The 17,060-nt window shown below is 36.6% G+C and overlaps 1 protein-coding gene across 1 annotated transcript; it reads left to right on the top strand.

The window, feature by feature from the left end:
* Positions 1 to 5,834: 5,834 nt before the first annotated feature.
* LOC113667094 (serine/threonine-protein kinase H1) lies at positions 5,835 to 15,940 on the top strand. The gene is made up of 2 exons (XM_027182895.2): positions 5,835 to 6,864; positions 13,568 to 15,940. Exons 1-2 carry the CDS (start codon positions 6,013 to 6,015, stop codon positions 14,405 to 14,407), a joined length of 1,692 nt encoding a protein of 563 aa, XP_027038696.2. The 5' UTR covers positions 5,835 to 6,012; the 3' UTR covers positions 14,408 to 15,940.
* The last annotated feature ends 1,120 nt before the right edge of the window (positions 15,941 to 17,060 follow it).

The raw sequence follows: 17,060 nt of genomic DNA, 5'->3' as shown, positions 1-17,060 counted from the left end.
CAAGCTTCTGGAATTTCTATTCCACTGTGTCCATGTTGAAGAAGCAGGGGTGAAGTCTTTTACGAAAGTGTGTGTAACAGCGGGATCACGATCATTAAACGTTCCAGTGTGGGGCAGTAATTTATGAATACCCTTTTTAACGCCAAGAAAGCATTTTTCAAATATTTTGAAAGCGAAATTCTATTGGAAAAAGTGCCATCTAAGTACTCATAATATTATTATCATAATTAAAAAAAAAACAGTAGATTGAATGAGACAATGGATAAAGGTTCCCAACCGAGCGGGAAAACGCGAATGGCGATTGCTTGCTTCAGATCAAAGTTTCGATTCTCTACAGAAATCGAGTAGGTAACTCTCAAATCGCAAAAATATAAATTTTTGATAAAAACAGTTTTTCAATTTGAAACAACACGAAGCATCGCTGACGCCGACAGTTATTGTTGCATAAGCAGTGGTATAATAGTTGCCAAACCCACCCCTGAGAACACCACAACATGACGCACGCCTTCCATTTCCGGTGCCAAACCACTTTTAAAAATCCTTCGTTTCATTTTCCACTGGAATGATAACAATAATTATAAACTTCCGACCTTACCGGTGTACGCCTCGAGCAAGAAAACTAAGCCACCTACAATTTTCTCCTTCACTGATTTCACTCCATTGAAAGGCGTCAATGAGATCGATCGAGGAAACAGATAAAAACTTAAGAAAAAACAGCCATACAGTCAAATCCCTTTTAGCAACATTGTAATTCTAACGAAATTAAAATCAAGGATTGGTGCCTTCTTTAGAAAAATAATTTTTGTCACGTTTTGGGAAGAACAACAAGGCGGCAAGCTATTTTTACTGAGGAAAAATAAAAAGGATTCAAGCAACATCTTCTTGACTGAATGCCAAAAACAGTTCAAAGCACGTCCATATGACAGGTTTTAGAAACGGATGCCGAATTCGGCAACCTTTCATATTCAAGAATGACCTTCCACGCAGAAATCTGCCAGCAATATTTCCTACCCGTCTGGCGACAACTGTCGGGCCACAAACGGATCCTTCCACTTAGAAAATAGATTCAATTATTCAAGACTGAAAATAGCTGGCGTCGTAACTTCTATCAGACTATGAAGAGTTGTAAACCTTCTTTTTAAGTCAACTAAACAATTGAAAAGAGAGGTTTTCTGTGGCAATGAAGTTGTTTCTCAAGAGTGAAATAGGATTCAATTGGGAAACAAGACTGCAGATTAAAATACTACGAGTGAACTTTGAGTTCATGCCTTAAATCCGAAAAAACAAAACAAAAAAAAACAAAGAAAAGAAAAAAACAAAACAAAACAAACCATACCATAACATTTCGGTTCTTGCTTTAGCTTACATTTTTATGCCGGACCAACCTTATGGGCCAACCTAGAGTGCAAAGTGCAAACAAAAAAATTTATTTCATTGTTTTTTTTTTTTGCTTTTTTTCAATTTTTTAATTACGACGGAAAAGGTAAAGCATAACTTTCTAATAAGAAAACACTGTGTAACAAGAAGTTTCCAATGCTTCCAGCAGGGACAGATTCGTAAACCATACATGGCCTATACCACACACTGAAATTAAAAGACCAATGACTGAGTACAAAGGGAGAGTCGAGACTGGCGCTTCATTATCATGTAAACTCTTCGATTCATTATTGAAAAAAAAAAGTTAAAAAAATTGTTCTAGATGGACAGCTGCTGAGTGCATGAAATACCTGCGCGTACAGTGCTCACATTGAAATAGGCCTACGCGATGTTTTTTTACAATTATTACTACGAAACCCCCCTTCTGCGAGCCAGACATTAGGGAAAATCACCCAATTTACGCGAAATATAGTACACGGAAGAGGGTACTTGCTGACATCGACCGATTGCGTCGTTGACTTTCTTGGCAAAAGTTACAATGATTCAATCCATCGAAGTCGATCTTAAAAGGTGTGTTTCCGAGCGATCGCGCAGTCGACTTTCTTTACAAAAGGTGGAATCCCTCCAAGTCGACCATAAAAGGCGTGTTTCACTGAATCGAAAACGTAAAAATTTGCGCGCCGAAAATGCCTCAGTAAAAATACAATACACGCAAAATCAGCGTCTAACGTTATTCAAGGTAAATGAGTTTTGTACTGTGTTCGGAAACCTTCATTTTTAAATTTATTTACTAGACATAAATGCCTCTTCTTGGAATACGGACGGGCCTATACCGTGAGAACTTAGGAGCCGATGAAGGATCGATGGCAAAAAAAGGAATATTGTAATGAAACAATACTGAATTGCTAATCAGTGACCTCACTATAAAATAAATATCAGTGAAACATTCATCTGTTCATGTTGACCTTAAATGGATAAATTGTTGCAGAATCAGGGGAAGAAAATAAACCAAATTTCCCCGGGAAAAGAGTTGAAAAATATTTTCAATTGACATTAATGTTGTGCTACGGAAGTACTTGAGTTAGAAATGCATGCTAAGAAAACAAGCGTCGGCTAGATAACCAACAGGTAACAGTGCGGGTTTTTTGTCTTTCATTTTCATTCTTCTATGCAAACTGACATCACGATCCATTTACGCATACTTTTGAGTCAATGTCATTTTGTTTTAAGACTTTTTTTATATGTACCTGGATCGCGTCCACAATTCAAAGTAGCAATACGAAAAGAATGTGGATATCTGCTAGTTTTGATCGGTGCTCAACCGGACACGTCAGTTCATATAACGCGCGATAACACATCTTGGTATCCGATTAAAAACAGGGGCCACCTCCTAGTGACCTCTCGGCCACAATTCCCTACTATCCTTGCCAACTACGAATGTCTGACTATTGCATTACCACTTAAATTCGAACACAAAACTGTAAAGCTGAATAATGCAGACATAAACCTTATACACCTTCGGCGGTAAAAGAAGTTTTAAAGGAAAAAATGGGTTGAAAGTCATTTCGTGCAGAAAGCCTGAGAATGCAAGCTACGAAAACGATAGCCGAATAACATCTAACCTTTTATGTATTTAGATTAATAAGTTCCGGTGACATTTGGAATTTGTTTTACAAAAATAGCATACGGGGAGGGAGAGAGGCTTCATTGTGAATTCACCGAATATATTTTCAATGATTGTGTTCTGCGACCCCTCGTGTGGGAACTCACTCCGCCATGCTCTTGTGCTCCACTTCTGCATAAGAAAAGCAAAACTTACCTTACTCGTCAAAACTGAAGTATTTCTGTTCTCGACAACAAGCCGGCAACTTTATTTTGGCGGAAGCTCCGTGTGGAATCAAATCCTAAGCATGTAAACAAAACTTGTAGGCGGGTTACCGCATATAAACAGATAAACTACATTTACACGAAAATACAGGTGGATATTCAGAAGTTATTAGTAATAAGAATCTTCCCCTCGATAGCTAACTCACAAAAGATGGAGTTTCACATGGGACTAAGAGTCTGCTGTCTGTTTGAAATAATAATTGTTGAATTCTTCTAGGTCTTTGAACCTCAGTTCGACAATATGCATACGCGTAGGTGCTTGTACTTCGTACATTGAAGAGTTCAAAAATTACTTTACTTGCAAGAAGTTTCCTGTTCGAGTGCATGTTAAAGACAAGTCCATCCGGCGTATTCGCTTATTTTTCAAAACAAATCTGTCAAATCTTTAAGAGAACACCAACGTCACCCCGGTCAGTCTTACGCAAACCGTGGTCGAAAGACTGAGGCGCTCGCGCGGATCGTTCAGTCGCGTGGAAGTTGCGCGTTCATTCGCGTTGCAGAGGAGAGGTGGAGAAGCTGGTTCGCGCGAAAAATGATCCGATCTTTACAGGGTGGAACTGACTTTACTAAGTCCCTCAGGAGCTGGTTACCTTCCAAGAACAGCAAACAAGTGTCTCAAATTCTTAGGGTCGCGGTCCAAATATGTATGAAAAAGCTGGAAAAACCACCGGAAGCATTCCACAGGCTGAACGACATGGAAAGCAGAGCATCAGGAATTACCACAATCGTTCAGATCCAAAACTGCTGCTAACGCTCTTCAAAACTAACAAGAAAAAGTTTTTGAATCCTTAGATCTCTTAGAAAGATTCAAAAATTTCTTTACCCTAAAACTGCAACATAAAGAGCCAGCCAAAAACAATAGATTTTACTCAAATCAAATGCCCGCAGTCATGCTGATTACACGCCGTACTTCTAAACGTGAAATGCAACTTTTGGTTAAATTATTTTGAAAACTTACAGGAAGTATTCCCAGTGCATTTTGAGTATTACAAGACTGAGTTGTTGTATCTACAGTCCGGAACCTCCTCCGAGAACACTCGACGAGTGCCTGATAACCGGTTACATAAGGTTAACTTAACGTTGCATAACGGTTCAAAGTCCGCCATTCGATAGTTCCCCTTGTTCGTTACTGAAAGTCAAATCATTATTCTCATTCTGAGTGGAACTAAAAAGAGAAACTCGGCGTACTCAAAATGTCCGCTATAATGTTACATTCTCCTAAATATACATCGTTTAATTCTTCTACTTCTCCTTTCCTGAAGCGCACTTCATCCTCCCAAAAAACTTGGCAAGAGGAACTAACACCATTTTATCTTACTTTTCTCAATTTGTTTCATCCGTCATTAAAATAAATTTGAAACTTTGGACTTCATTTTGAAGACGGATAAAAGAAAAATTGATTTTTAAGACGAAAGTTACGTTGACTGTACTAGAGAACCTGCATAGAGAAGCTGTGCGGCCCACTGAAACATTTGAAAACTTCTTCACTTACAGATGTGGTCAAGTTTCTATGTTACTATGCAGGTTTTACCTAGACTATTCTGACTAAGCTTAAGGCAAATAGATGTTGAATTTGAGCGAGGAACGGGCCACAATATGTAGTTTCAAAATAGGAATTTTGAAAATGTCGCTCAATTCAATCTCTTTCAAATATATTGAATATTCTTGCATGGAAAAAGAAATCCATCGAGCGCACAAAATGTCTTTCTAAAAAAATCTTTAATTTCTATAACATCACATATGCAATTAACTCCACGATTATTTGTTCTACAAGAAAGAGTAATTTGTTTTCCTAGCCTAAGAATTGATTAGAATTTTTAGCGAGCAATGTTATATGTTAAGTGGGGCATTGGGTAAAAGGGAAGTTTAAATCATCACAGCACTCCTAGGACAGTTAACATGTAAGTTCCAAAGTTCTACGAAGGCCGACAGCATGTCTATTAAAACATTTTTAATCAGGAAATCAGAGCATTTGTAAATAGAATACGGATGTTACCTTCGCACAAGAGACAAAACAAACATCTGTCAGGGTAACATACTCACGGTTAGAAAACGAAATGCAAACAGACGGACGGATGACAACAAAAACGTGGAAAAACGCGGTAAAAACAAGAGACGCGGAGCTCAGCCGTCGGGGACCTCAAGGCCGGGACGGCAGTACAGTGATCAGGTTAGTGTCAACTTCTGATCGAGTAACAAGATCGATGTGCTCGTGAATCGAAACTGAAGCGAGCATGGACTAAACTTCGTTCTGCATCGATTAAAGACTCTTCATTGACGGCTGAAATGCCCGGTTAATTATGTCTGAACTTGGTGTGAGGTCTGCGTAAGGGCAGTTTTGACAAGCTTTAACTTGGTTCAGTTTTTAGGGGTCAGTGTTTGAATAAGGATTTTGAAAGTCTGATTGGTTTACATGGACTCCCGGGGGAATTGATTGGATTTGATTGACAAATATTAAACGAATTTAGATACTGTACTGTAAAATGATTGGCCTCTCTACGGGTACGCTCCCTCCTGATTGGCCCCGCGCGTTGTACGCGCGCGATTCGCGGAGCTATCGGTATGCAGTGACGCATGACATGTTTCCACACTGCACTGGATAAACAGAGCGAGACCTGCCGTGAGGTGCCGTGGGTTTAAGAGTAGTCGTTCGTCCTCATCCTTGATTGCGTTTATTCTCACCAGTGTTATGTGTGATGCGTCGCAGAAGTGCGCTGTTATTAGACCGAAGAACTTTGCAGTTTAATCATGGGTTGCAACCACAGCAAGAAGCTCGATGATGAAGACTGTGTCAAGACGAGCAAGCTGAACGAAGCATCACGTGAAGTGGGGTGCAAAGAATTAGTCAACAATGAAAAGGGGAAAAACTCTGAGAAAAAGCCAAAGAGAGGACGTGTCCTTGAAGGAAAGCTTAGCTTTGATGCTGTTGTCACGGAGAAATATGAGATCAAAGCGCTCATAGGAAGAGGTTCATTTAGTAGAGTCGTCCGTGTTGAACATAAGGAAACAAAACAACCTTACGCGATCAAAATGATAAAGGTTCGTGGTGGTAAAGACAGCTTCGAGTCCGAAGTTGCTGTTCTAAGAAAGGTGAAGCACGATTACATTGTTCAACTGTATGAAGTTTTTGAGTGTCCAGAGAGGATCTATCTGGTTATGGAGCTCGCAACAGGCGGTGAACTCTTGGATCGCATCGTTTGTCGGGGATCTTTTACCGAACACGATGCTACTCGAGTCCTTATTATGGTACTAGAGGGAGTTAGTTATTTACATTCTCTTGGAATAACTCATCGTGATTTGAAGCCGGAAAATTTATTGTACTATCACCCTGGAAACGATTCCAAAATCATGATTACCGACTTCGGATTTTCGAGCGCTTTTCAAAACTCCGACAGCGCGACAATGGATACAATTTGCGGAACACCGGAGTACATTGCACCAGAAATACTCAAGAGGCAACCGTATACAAATGCAGTAGACATGTGGGCTATCGGGGTTATCACGCACATTCTTTTGAGCGGAGAAATGCCATTTTCAGACGAGAATCGTACGAGGATGTATCATGCAATTTTGAAGGCAAAGTATTCGTATATCAGTGAGGTGAGTAGGCTTGTGTACATACATGCATGATAGCGCTTTGTTGATTGATCTTAGTGGTTTGTTGATCGCTCTCGATTTCTCCTGATGTGTTATGGTAATCAGGTTAAGCGTTTTCGCCGGTAACTAAGTTGTTCGGTTTTACGGAAACTCTTTACAATAGTAAGGATAACACTGTGGGAAAATTCGTGTTTGTAACCTGCCCTACAATGAAACGGTAACTCGATGTAGCGGTATCAGTTACGATCGATTTTCTCTGGCAAGGTTTCAAAGATCTTTTGTCCTCTGACAGGGTTTTCTTGTTCGGATATTGTAATCCGTGTATTAGCGTAAGCAGAAATCATCTTGTGACGATTGTTACCGTAGTTATTCTTTGAAAAGCTCTTATTATAAAGTAATTCTGGCCAAACTTAGCGCGTTCGTGCGTCAAATGCTATGCCAAGTTATCTTCTTTGTTCTTACACAATGCAAATTCGCTTGCCGCGATCTGTAGGACAGTGACCTCTATAATTAGCTTTCTTTGAATAGAATCACCCTCAGCGCATAATTGTTTTATTGAAAAGGAAAAAAAACAAATTATCTTCTAAACTTTATTTTGTTCAATTTTGTGTTTGAAATCAAGTGGAAAAGAGATCTATTGTCTGTGCGCTTGGTGCGAAGAACAATTGTTTCTTGGGTCTGGAACGTTCGGTTTCTTTGTTGAATGTAATAACTGTTTCTTTAGAGGCTCGATCGAGGGCAAAAGAGATGATTTCCTGTAGTTATAAAAATGTTACGAGCAACTTGGTAATAAGAGATGCCGGCACTCGTGCTTGATTTAAACTCTCGGAAATGTTCCTGACATCGAAACGTGAAACAGAACGTTATACTGTATTTCCTGTGATTATGTAAGTTATTTGGTTTCGCTGCCAGCCTTCAATCGTAAAGCGACCGCGGCTCCATAGTTAAGGCATTGTTCACCTGTTGCGAATCTGCCTTTCTCTTTTCCGTGCAGGTCGCTGAATAGGGCGTTTGGGGTGGCCTTCATGATCCCTAAACATTCCGGTCATTTTGCGGCGAACCCTACGCTTGTTTGCGGTCTAGTGCTATCGTCAGAAACATTCGCTCGAATACGGAACACTGTTTACATTTCAGCTATTCGAGACCATTTTGTTGTTATTTATCGTAACATTTAGACCATTTGTGCAAGGTTTTCAAGCTAAAAGCTATGTCATGTAATGTGCTTCATAATATAACCAAATTTAAGGGATTTCCCGGTATTAGGCAACGTGTAGTGTAAAGTCCTTTTGTTATATCTAAATCGTATTAGGATCAATAACTTCAGGTACGAAATCTTTCAAAATGATAGATGGGAGATAGCATTTTGTTAGTATACATTTGTTCACGAAAAATTAGATTACATTATTCAAATTAAACCTCCCACCTCAGAATCATCCAACAGTGGATTTTAATTCAAATTCGTCCTACTAATGTGTTGCGAACACGTCTGAAACCAGGTAATTGGCCCAATAACAAGACCTATATTTAGCAACAAATATTGTTTAACTCACTAATAGGCATTCAGTGGATGTATATCAATAAAGTATCTGGACACTTAACACACAAATTAAATTAAGTGGACTCACTAAACATATATTCATAATTATTTTCCCAATGGAAACCAATTCTTAAGTAAAAACATGTGAGACCTGAGTCTTCAACAAGGACCCACTGAAATAAATTCCTAAAACTCCAGTGCCTTAATTCCAAGAATACTAAGGTTAGTTTCTGTGATTCTTCATAAAGATGCACCCCTTACAAAGCATGCCTGTGGACTCATCATTTCCTTATAACTCAGAGACGTTTTTTTTGAGAAGCTTAATACAAGGTCAAACAACATCCAAACTCTCTGAAAAAATATTGCCCTTCTATTCTAAAGTAAATTTGACTTGTTACTTCTTTGAACTACCTTTTATCATGGGTTGAACTCAAAGGATGCCAAGTATTTCAGCCATCAAATCTGCAAAAGAATCTGCAGGTGTGTAAACAAAGATATGAAAGTATTTAGGGAGCATATCCTTTCTCTAAATATTCATGATCACTATATTCAACTTCATAACTAAACATGCGATTTAAGAAAGGCGCAATGCAATCTATTCATATGAAAATACATAACATTGGAAACTCAGGGTAATGCACTCTTGGGCATTTCATGAGAAACTGTGATAAGCATCCAAACTCAGGGGAGCGCAACTTGTCAAACAAACATTTAACTAAAATGATGATAACAAAAGAGGGCCAAGGCTATTTTTATGTGTTGTAAAAATCACGGACATTTGCAGATTTCAGTGTTCCCCAACCATTCCAGATTCTGCGCTTATAAGGGAAATTTCCAGAAGGCATCATCGGAGATTCAACTGATATTGAATTTGGTGGGAGTGTAGCCAAGAAATTGAGGATTGGTTGTAAGCCAAAACTATCACCTATATCCTTGACATATATCTTGCTTGAATGATCTTTGAGCATCTAGGATATGATCAGCTTTTAGAAATGCTCCTTATTTCTCTATTTGTCGTGATCAATCCTTAAGGACTACAGATGCTTCTCATTTTGCATCTTTGTTAGTTAGCTAGCGCTTGCTGTTGGGAGACAATGGAAAATTAGTCATCAAAGAATTAACATTTAACATGTTAACATTTCATCTTCAAGTTTGTGACAAAGAAAACTGCTAGTTAATATTTCCTTTGAGATCAATTTATTGTTAAGAGTTTCTTACAATAGAGTGCATGGCTGTGTAAAAATACAGAGTAATTATCCATGTATCACCTGTCACATGTTCTTTGCCTTTTACTATTGGTCTAATATGAATGAGTATGGTTTTAGGAGAATATAGAGAATACAGCAGAGGGGCTTTTCAGTGTTTTTCACTAAGATTCTTAAAGAGTGTTTCATTGGTAAGGTCAATTGAACAGGTAACAGTTATATTATTTTGACACAACCACACTAATCCAATATCTAAACTGTGTTTAAGAAAGAAAGAAAATAAGGACTGTTTCATAATTGAATGACACGTGAGAGTGGCTGTGTGGTCAAAGTACAAATCAGTAAGTTAAGCACAGTAGATTTCTTAACCCCTTAAGAACTGATCACAATGTCTGTGATATATTATAAAGTTTTTAATGAATAAATGCAAACCAAGCTGTAGTGAGTTGATATAATGCAAGCCACAAGGGCAAACCAAAACCACAATAAAATATCGTAAGTATTGTAAAGAATTTTCTTTACATTTTGAAGTGGGTGGATGTTACTGAATGTTAGAACAGTATTGTGTTTCAAGTCTTAATTTTTAGATAATACATGTTAGATGATATTTGAGCACAAACTGCTCTAAAATTGTCGTCAGAATTAAATGAAGTATGATTTTGGTCTAATTTTGAGTTGCAAGACTGAAAAACCTCTGCTCTGTGATGTTTATTTTTAAATTCTAAATAAGATTAGGAAAATTTCATTAAGAAAGGAACTTAAAGAATCATGAAACTTATATATTTGTCGTATGGAAGGAATCATTACCGGCAATAAAATTTATACAGTTGTAACACACCCAGTATATGGGAAAACCTTAAGTCCCTTGAGGTATGTTGCTAAATAAAAATTTGAAATATGTTGTATCTGCCCATGATCAGGAGGTTATAGACATGTGGTGTTTTCATGCCAATGATAGATTGAGGCCATGAGACCAATGCTCTCTGAAATGTTTATCCAGTTCACATGATTATCATTTTATCTTGGTAAAAACAGTAAGGGGCTGAAATTTTTGAACACACCTCTAAAAGAATAAATATATATATAAATATATATATCATTATATACATTAAGCCTGGAAATCTTATTCATGGTCTTTGTCACCATATAGTGGTATTAAGCACTGCATCTTATTGAATAATCCAATTTTAGCATTACATACGGGTAAATTTTGTTCAGATCATGCAAAGTTTTCTCCAAAATGAAACTGCTACAGTTCTAAGAATGATATACATGTGTGAACAGGTTGATAGTATTTTTTTCCTCAAAGATTGTTGTCTAGAGGCAGTGCACAAGGAGATTTTACAAACTCAAATGCTAGGGCTAATGCTTCCTGGGTCAAAGATGATATAGCGATATTGTAAATCAAGAAAGTGTGATGGCAAATTTTCCAGAAACATAACTCTTATCTTGTTTGGTGAGTGTTCCAGCTTGGAAATCTATTTGCCTCACAGCAACATTCTTATCATTCTCAACCAAACTGTGAAAGGGCTAGGCAATGGAACTTGAAGCTGTTCAAACAAAATTTACTCAAGTTCCACCATTCTGATGGCAATGCTATTCACAGACATATTAACAAAAAATAGATGGTTATTACTGCATCCTTTACCAACAGTTTTGATGTCTTACACTGTTAATTTTTTGTTTTTTTGTTTTTGCATGTCACCCAGCTCCTTCAACTCTAACACTCATTTAGTTTTAATTGCAATGTTTTCTAGCCACAAGTATATTTTCTATGTTTACAGCTTGACTAATCTTGTCATCAAATATTTTACTCATTTAGAAGTTGTGAGGTCAGTTCCTCCCCCTCCCCCTTATCTACAAATGGTACATACATGAAGATTTGTCAGAAATTTAGTAATAAATCCTCCATTCACATTGGCAAATTAACAGCTTTTACAACCTAATAAGTATTCTCTTTTTTTTTAACCAAATATAATAAAATTCGTACTAAGCAGACACCAGCCAGTCCTGCCTTTGTCCTCTGCCATATTTTCTGTAAATAAACTAGCCATGAGAAAAAGTGCACACTAAAATTGATCCCTTTTCCTGCCACCTGTGTTAAGCAGACACTGCAATAGGTAGGGCTAAAGATTTTATCTTTGTTGCAATTTCAGTTTCAGTTTATGTTCATGTCACATTACTTAAATTGTTTACAGTGCACTAGAGCCTGTTGTGTCAACAAGGCATGCAAAACCAAAAACTTAGATAAGGGAAACACAAACTTACTTACTCTTCTCCAACCATGCTTGCATCAAATTCATGATAGCAATCCATAAAATCAGATTGTACACAAAGAAGAAAGTGGGCACCACACAAGTTATTTAATGAAGTATTCAAAATGTATGTGTAATGCTATAATGGATAAGTTACCAAGTGATCATGGAACAACAATTGGAACCTGCATTGAGCAGACACTAGCAAGTCCCACAATTGTCTACTTAATACAGTTCTCAACTGGGTAATATCTTGGAGTAAGGTATATGATTGAAAGTGGTTTTGGACATTGACATTTCTGTGTGTATTTACATTAACCTTTGGGGTGTTTAACCCCATTTGATTTTTAAAAAAATGATCGTATTTTTCTAGGTATGAAAATTACAAACTATGGAAACTGTTCTGCAACAATTTTTCAACAAGATTAGTTCTGAACATAAAGTTCAATACAATTTCCCAGACAAATGAGTAGACATGAAATAGGGTTGCCCCTCTGTGTAAAAAAAGAGGGAAAAAAAAAAGGGAGGGAGGTAGAGTCTTGTGAACCTACTTTCTAGTAACATTACCTGCTAAATCTCAAGAATGTCACTTTTGCTTTTACCTGAGCATGGAATGTCTGAGAGTTAAGACAGTTCAAGCAATTACATTAGTTTACTTAACCCCTTAACTCCCAGGATCTCATTGTTAATTCTAATCCTCTACCTGCTACACACCTCCTCATAAATTAGTCATGAGAACATGTTGTTAGATCAAGGTAACAACTACTACCTGATTAGTTTGAATATTTTCATTACCTGTTTGCTAGATAATGTAATGATTCTGGGAAGAAGTTTCATGTTGATCACTTCAGGGAGATAAAGCGTTAAGGATGAGAATGCCTTTTAGACATATCAAACTGAGGTCATAAGAACTCGAAATGCATCTGTTTTGAAAGCTAAATAGCACAAGACTAGCATTAAACAGTCAAAAGATACTGGCTGACACAGAGGTGGTCATTTACTCAACCCCAAAGGGATGAGGTTAATAAACATCACTTTCACCAACACTGAGTTTAAAATTTGTCATGTTTAAAGCACAAAAGCTGAATAATTAGCAAATGAAAGATTCCCTTTATTGGTGACAACATGCTGATGTACAAGCTGAAATCAAACAAAGTTTAGTTCTGAAGATGAACAATTTCATGTGTTCTGTTTGATCAGCACAGTTATATTGGTTAGCTTAACCTACAATCTCCGTATTCTTAAAAGCAGGAGATCAAGTCTTTGTTTTGAATAAGAAAATTATCCACACAATTCCTGTCATTTTATGACAATCATGTTTTGGAACACTTGCTAAATTTGCATTTCTGAAAAAATGACTATTTCCTTCACTGATAATTGGTTTATATTTATTTTCTGGAGAGAAAGTCATTGCTTAATTCCAAGAAAATGAAAAAATGATAGGTTATCCTGTTCATTTGCAACAGAATGACAATTTACCACTCTGGTGAGCTCTGCTCTGAGAGAAAAAACCGCAATTTCTCAAAGTGCACAAACTTTTTATGTGTGAAATTATGCACAATAAGGATGTGCAAGCAATACTACAGAATGCCCTTCAATAAACTGAGATGAGTTCTGGCCTTAGGTTGTGTTCATAATCGTAAATGTAGGTAGTCTAAGAAGTGGTCAACCTGCAATCAATGAAATGACTTGCTATTTTTCTATCTTAGGCATGGAAGGATGTATCAGAACAAGCGAAGAACTTTATTGACAAGTTACTGGTAGTAGATCCTTGTAAACGGATGACTGCTGACCAAGCTCTTAGAGATCCATGGATTGCACTTAGTGTTGCTTCCTCAAATTTGAAAGACCTTCATCGTTCCTTCAGCCAAAATTGGTTGAAAAGTAGCTCTCGGCTTAACAGTGCTAAATCAAATGCTTCTCAGAACTGGGTGAAAAATGGCTCTCGATTGAGCAGTGCAAATTCAAATGCATCTCAAAATTCTACCAGATCTTTGCGGTCAGGTAGATCCAAACGGAAAAACAGCTCCACAGTTCCACAGGAGACAACTGTACAAAGTGAAGAGATCAAACAAAGTGGAACCAAATCGAAAGATTTGAGGGATTCAAATGTTAAGCTAACAAAGCATTCCGTAATTAATGAGGATGACAGAGAATTTTTTAACAGCACTAATACAGAGCATGAAGGTGAAGTTGCAGTTCTAAAAGTAACTACAGAATGGGATAACAACTGGCAACATGGTGTGAGACAAGGTCCTGATTTCAATGGGCAAACTATTGATTCAACTTGGAAAGTGCAAAGCATGACAGATGATTCAAATGAGGAAATACAGACAAAGCCAATTCCCATTGTGAGAAATGGAGCACAGCTGTCACATTTAGTATTGAGAGATAATTTCTTTGAAGAGCAAACTGCTCAAGAGACATCCCAAAACTGGTTCCAGGATAGCATACGTAGAACTTCTTATGCAGGAGAATCTCTAAGCAAATTTCACTCCTTGTCTCCATCAAGGAAAAACAAAGTATTTTGCACCTATGATAGTAGTTAATTACTGTACATATTTTTTCAGACAAATTTTATACTCAAAAGATTTCACTCAATGAATTTTATAAGAAACATAGTATTTTGCACCTATGAAGTGCAAGTTGCTCCATTCATGGAAATTGTTTACAGTTAATTTAGTCTTATTTCAAGATTGCCCTCAATTATCATGATATCGTCTTCAGTCATCACCAAGCAAAATTCTAACATTTGGGTTATGGCAACATTATTTTCCATTTCCAAGCTTCTTCTGCATACCTTATTTAAGATCCCAGGACAAGTGGATTTTTTTGAGGGTATCAACGTTTCCATTCCACTTTGTGTGTTTGCATCATGTTACATGTACCTCAGTCTTCCATTAACCCATAGATGAAACAAAATAATAAATCACTTAAAATAGTGATTGATAAAATTTTATAATTGCATTTAAATGTATATGAAAAATTTTATGAAGGTTGTGTCTTGTGTCCAGGTCTCTGAAGAATATAATATATACAAGTATAGTTACTGAAATTACCAAGCTGCATGATGGAAAAAATCTTTGTACTGTCACCAATTCACTTTCTTTCAATGATCTGCCCCATATTCTCTGGTCTGTCATCAGTTATTACAAGCCATTCCCAAACTTTCCCTAAAGAGTTAATAACAATTGATAGATTACAGTTTCCAGTAAAGCTTGATGGGGTATTATTATTATTATTTTAGGTAAAAAGACTAGAAATTGCCTCATCTATGGAAATCATTTTTAACTTTTAAAAAGTCATCCAAATAATTTATGGAAGTTGTCAAATGAAGTAGTGTAGGTCCTAGTACTGTATTCCAAGACCAATTTCACAGCTCAGTGATAATCCCAGTATTGCAGCCAAAATGAATTTTAGTCTTCCTTGGGTAATTAAGACCTGGACACATTTATTGACTTTGAAAGTAATAAGATATATTTTCTTATCAGAAACTTTATACATATTTTTACTTTTATATATTGATCTATTGTAAATGTGAATTTCATATATCCTGGTGTAAGGACACACTATAAATATCACTAAGTATGTAACTATGACCAAATAAAATGTAGAAGATTTCAAGATTTCTGGAAATTGTGAAATCAGAATTACCTCAAATTTAATATAATGTCAAAGCTGGAGATGTAAAATAAGTATTTGAGTTATAGAGATGTATTTATTTCATGTACACTTGCTGTAAATAGAATGCAGAGTAAGAAACTCTCTGATTTTTACTTGGAAAATCAGTATGCCATGTGTACATGTATTTTATACCAGATACATGCATATGAAAATTATGCTGGTCATAAATATATATATATAGTGTGTGTATATTATATATATATTCCAGATGTTTCCATATAAGGATGGTTTTGTTTGTTGTAGTGGTTTTATGTGGTACTTTAATGTTTCAAATTATCATAGTGAAGATGAGTCTCTTAATACTTATAGGATATGAACTGAATGATCATTCAAATCAAACTGGATGTAACTCCTTAAGAAAGCTGAAGTATTTAATTAAAACCTTATCAATTGGTGTACATTTTGCTTTGTTCATCTACACTGCATCATTCATTCTCTGAACCCTTTAACTGCTAGAGGTGATTAACATATAACTTCTCCCTATAACATCAATACATTATTCAGCAAACGGATAATGAGAATACCCAAACTTTATCAAGCAAAAGTTGTTGTCTTGATCCAACACCAAATTCTTGTAACTAATTAACAAGGAAATGTGTAACAGCAAGAGGGGCAAATTAACAATCAGATCCTGGGAGTTAAATGGATATAGAAACAAACCTCATGTTCTGTGGTGAACTAGTAACCTGTAAGTGCAGGTAACCATTTTTTCCAACTCCAAGAATTTGTTATTAGTGATTATCATGTAGGTTACTGCTAATTCATTATTTTAAAGAAAATTCTGAAGTTTTCTAGAGCACAAAGCAATATTTTGAGAATTCTTTTTCCCAGACAATTAACACTTTGTAAATGAATATGACTAATTAAAGTGTGACATTATGCACATTGTGAACTTTTTGCTGTAACATTTATTACACTGTTTTTTTTCATTTTTTCCAAAGATTTCGAGTTCTCCACAATGCTATTAGAACCAGAGCTTCTCCCCTGATGTGTTCCACTTACCAATGTACTCTTTATTCCTAAAATCCCCAGCATCTTAACCCTTTTCATCCCTGACGTCAGTGTGCATATTCTCCATCTCATATTTTATATAATTCTTAAGGTGCTGACAAGAAGAATGTTTAAAAATCAAGGTCTTTGTAAGATTTAGGGATGATATTGTAAGGAGAAATTAGATGCTAGTCACCCTTAGAAGTTAGAAGGTTCCACCACTGCTCATTGCTAGGAGTGACAAAATTTTTATGTCGAACAAGGTCACATTATCTTAAGATTGATTGACAGATTGATTGGCTGGTAAGCTTAAGAAAATGGCAGCAACAATGATATGTCTGTTTAAATATGACAGCTCGTGGCTGCCACAGATCAACTTCAATTAACCGTAACAAAAAGCTATAGGTAGTTACAGTATTTACAATCACCTCAGATAGAAATGTAGTCTATTGCCTGTTAGCCATCCTCTTTGAAAGGATCTCCAGTTGACCTCCAGCCATAGAAAAGCCTAGAGAACAAATTGTTATG

This window comes from Pocillopora damicornis, chromosome 3 (genome assembly GCF_964200805.1).
Source record: "Pocillopora damicornis chromosome 3, jaPocDami1.2, whole genome shotgun sequence".
Taxonomy (NCBI): domain Eukaryota; kingdom Metazoa; phylum Cnidaria; class Anthozoa; order Scleractinia; family Pocilloporidae; genus Pocillopora; species Pocillopora damicornis.
Note: the sequence above shows the minus strand (reverse complement) of the source record. Positions and strands in the feature narration are given on the sequence as shown.

Bases quoted from the DNA above. Each gene is read 5' to 3' on its own strand.
- LOC113667094 (XM_027182895.2), top strand. From the start codon at position 6,013: ATGGGTTGCAACCACAGCAAGAAGCTCGATGATGAAGACTGTGTCAAG. The intron at 6,865-13,567 runs GTGAGTAGGCTT...TTTCTATCTTAG, and splicing joins AGTATTCGTATATCAGTGAG to GCATGGAAGGATGTATCAGA.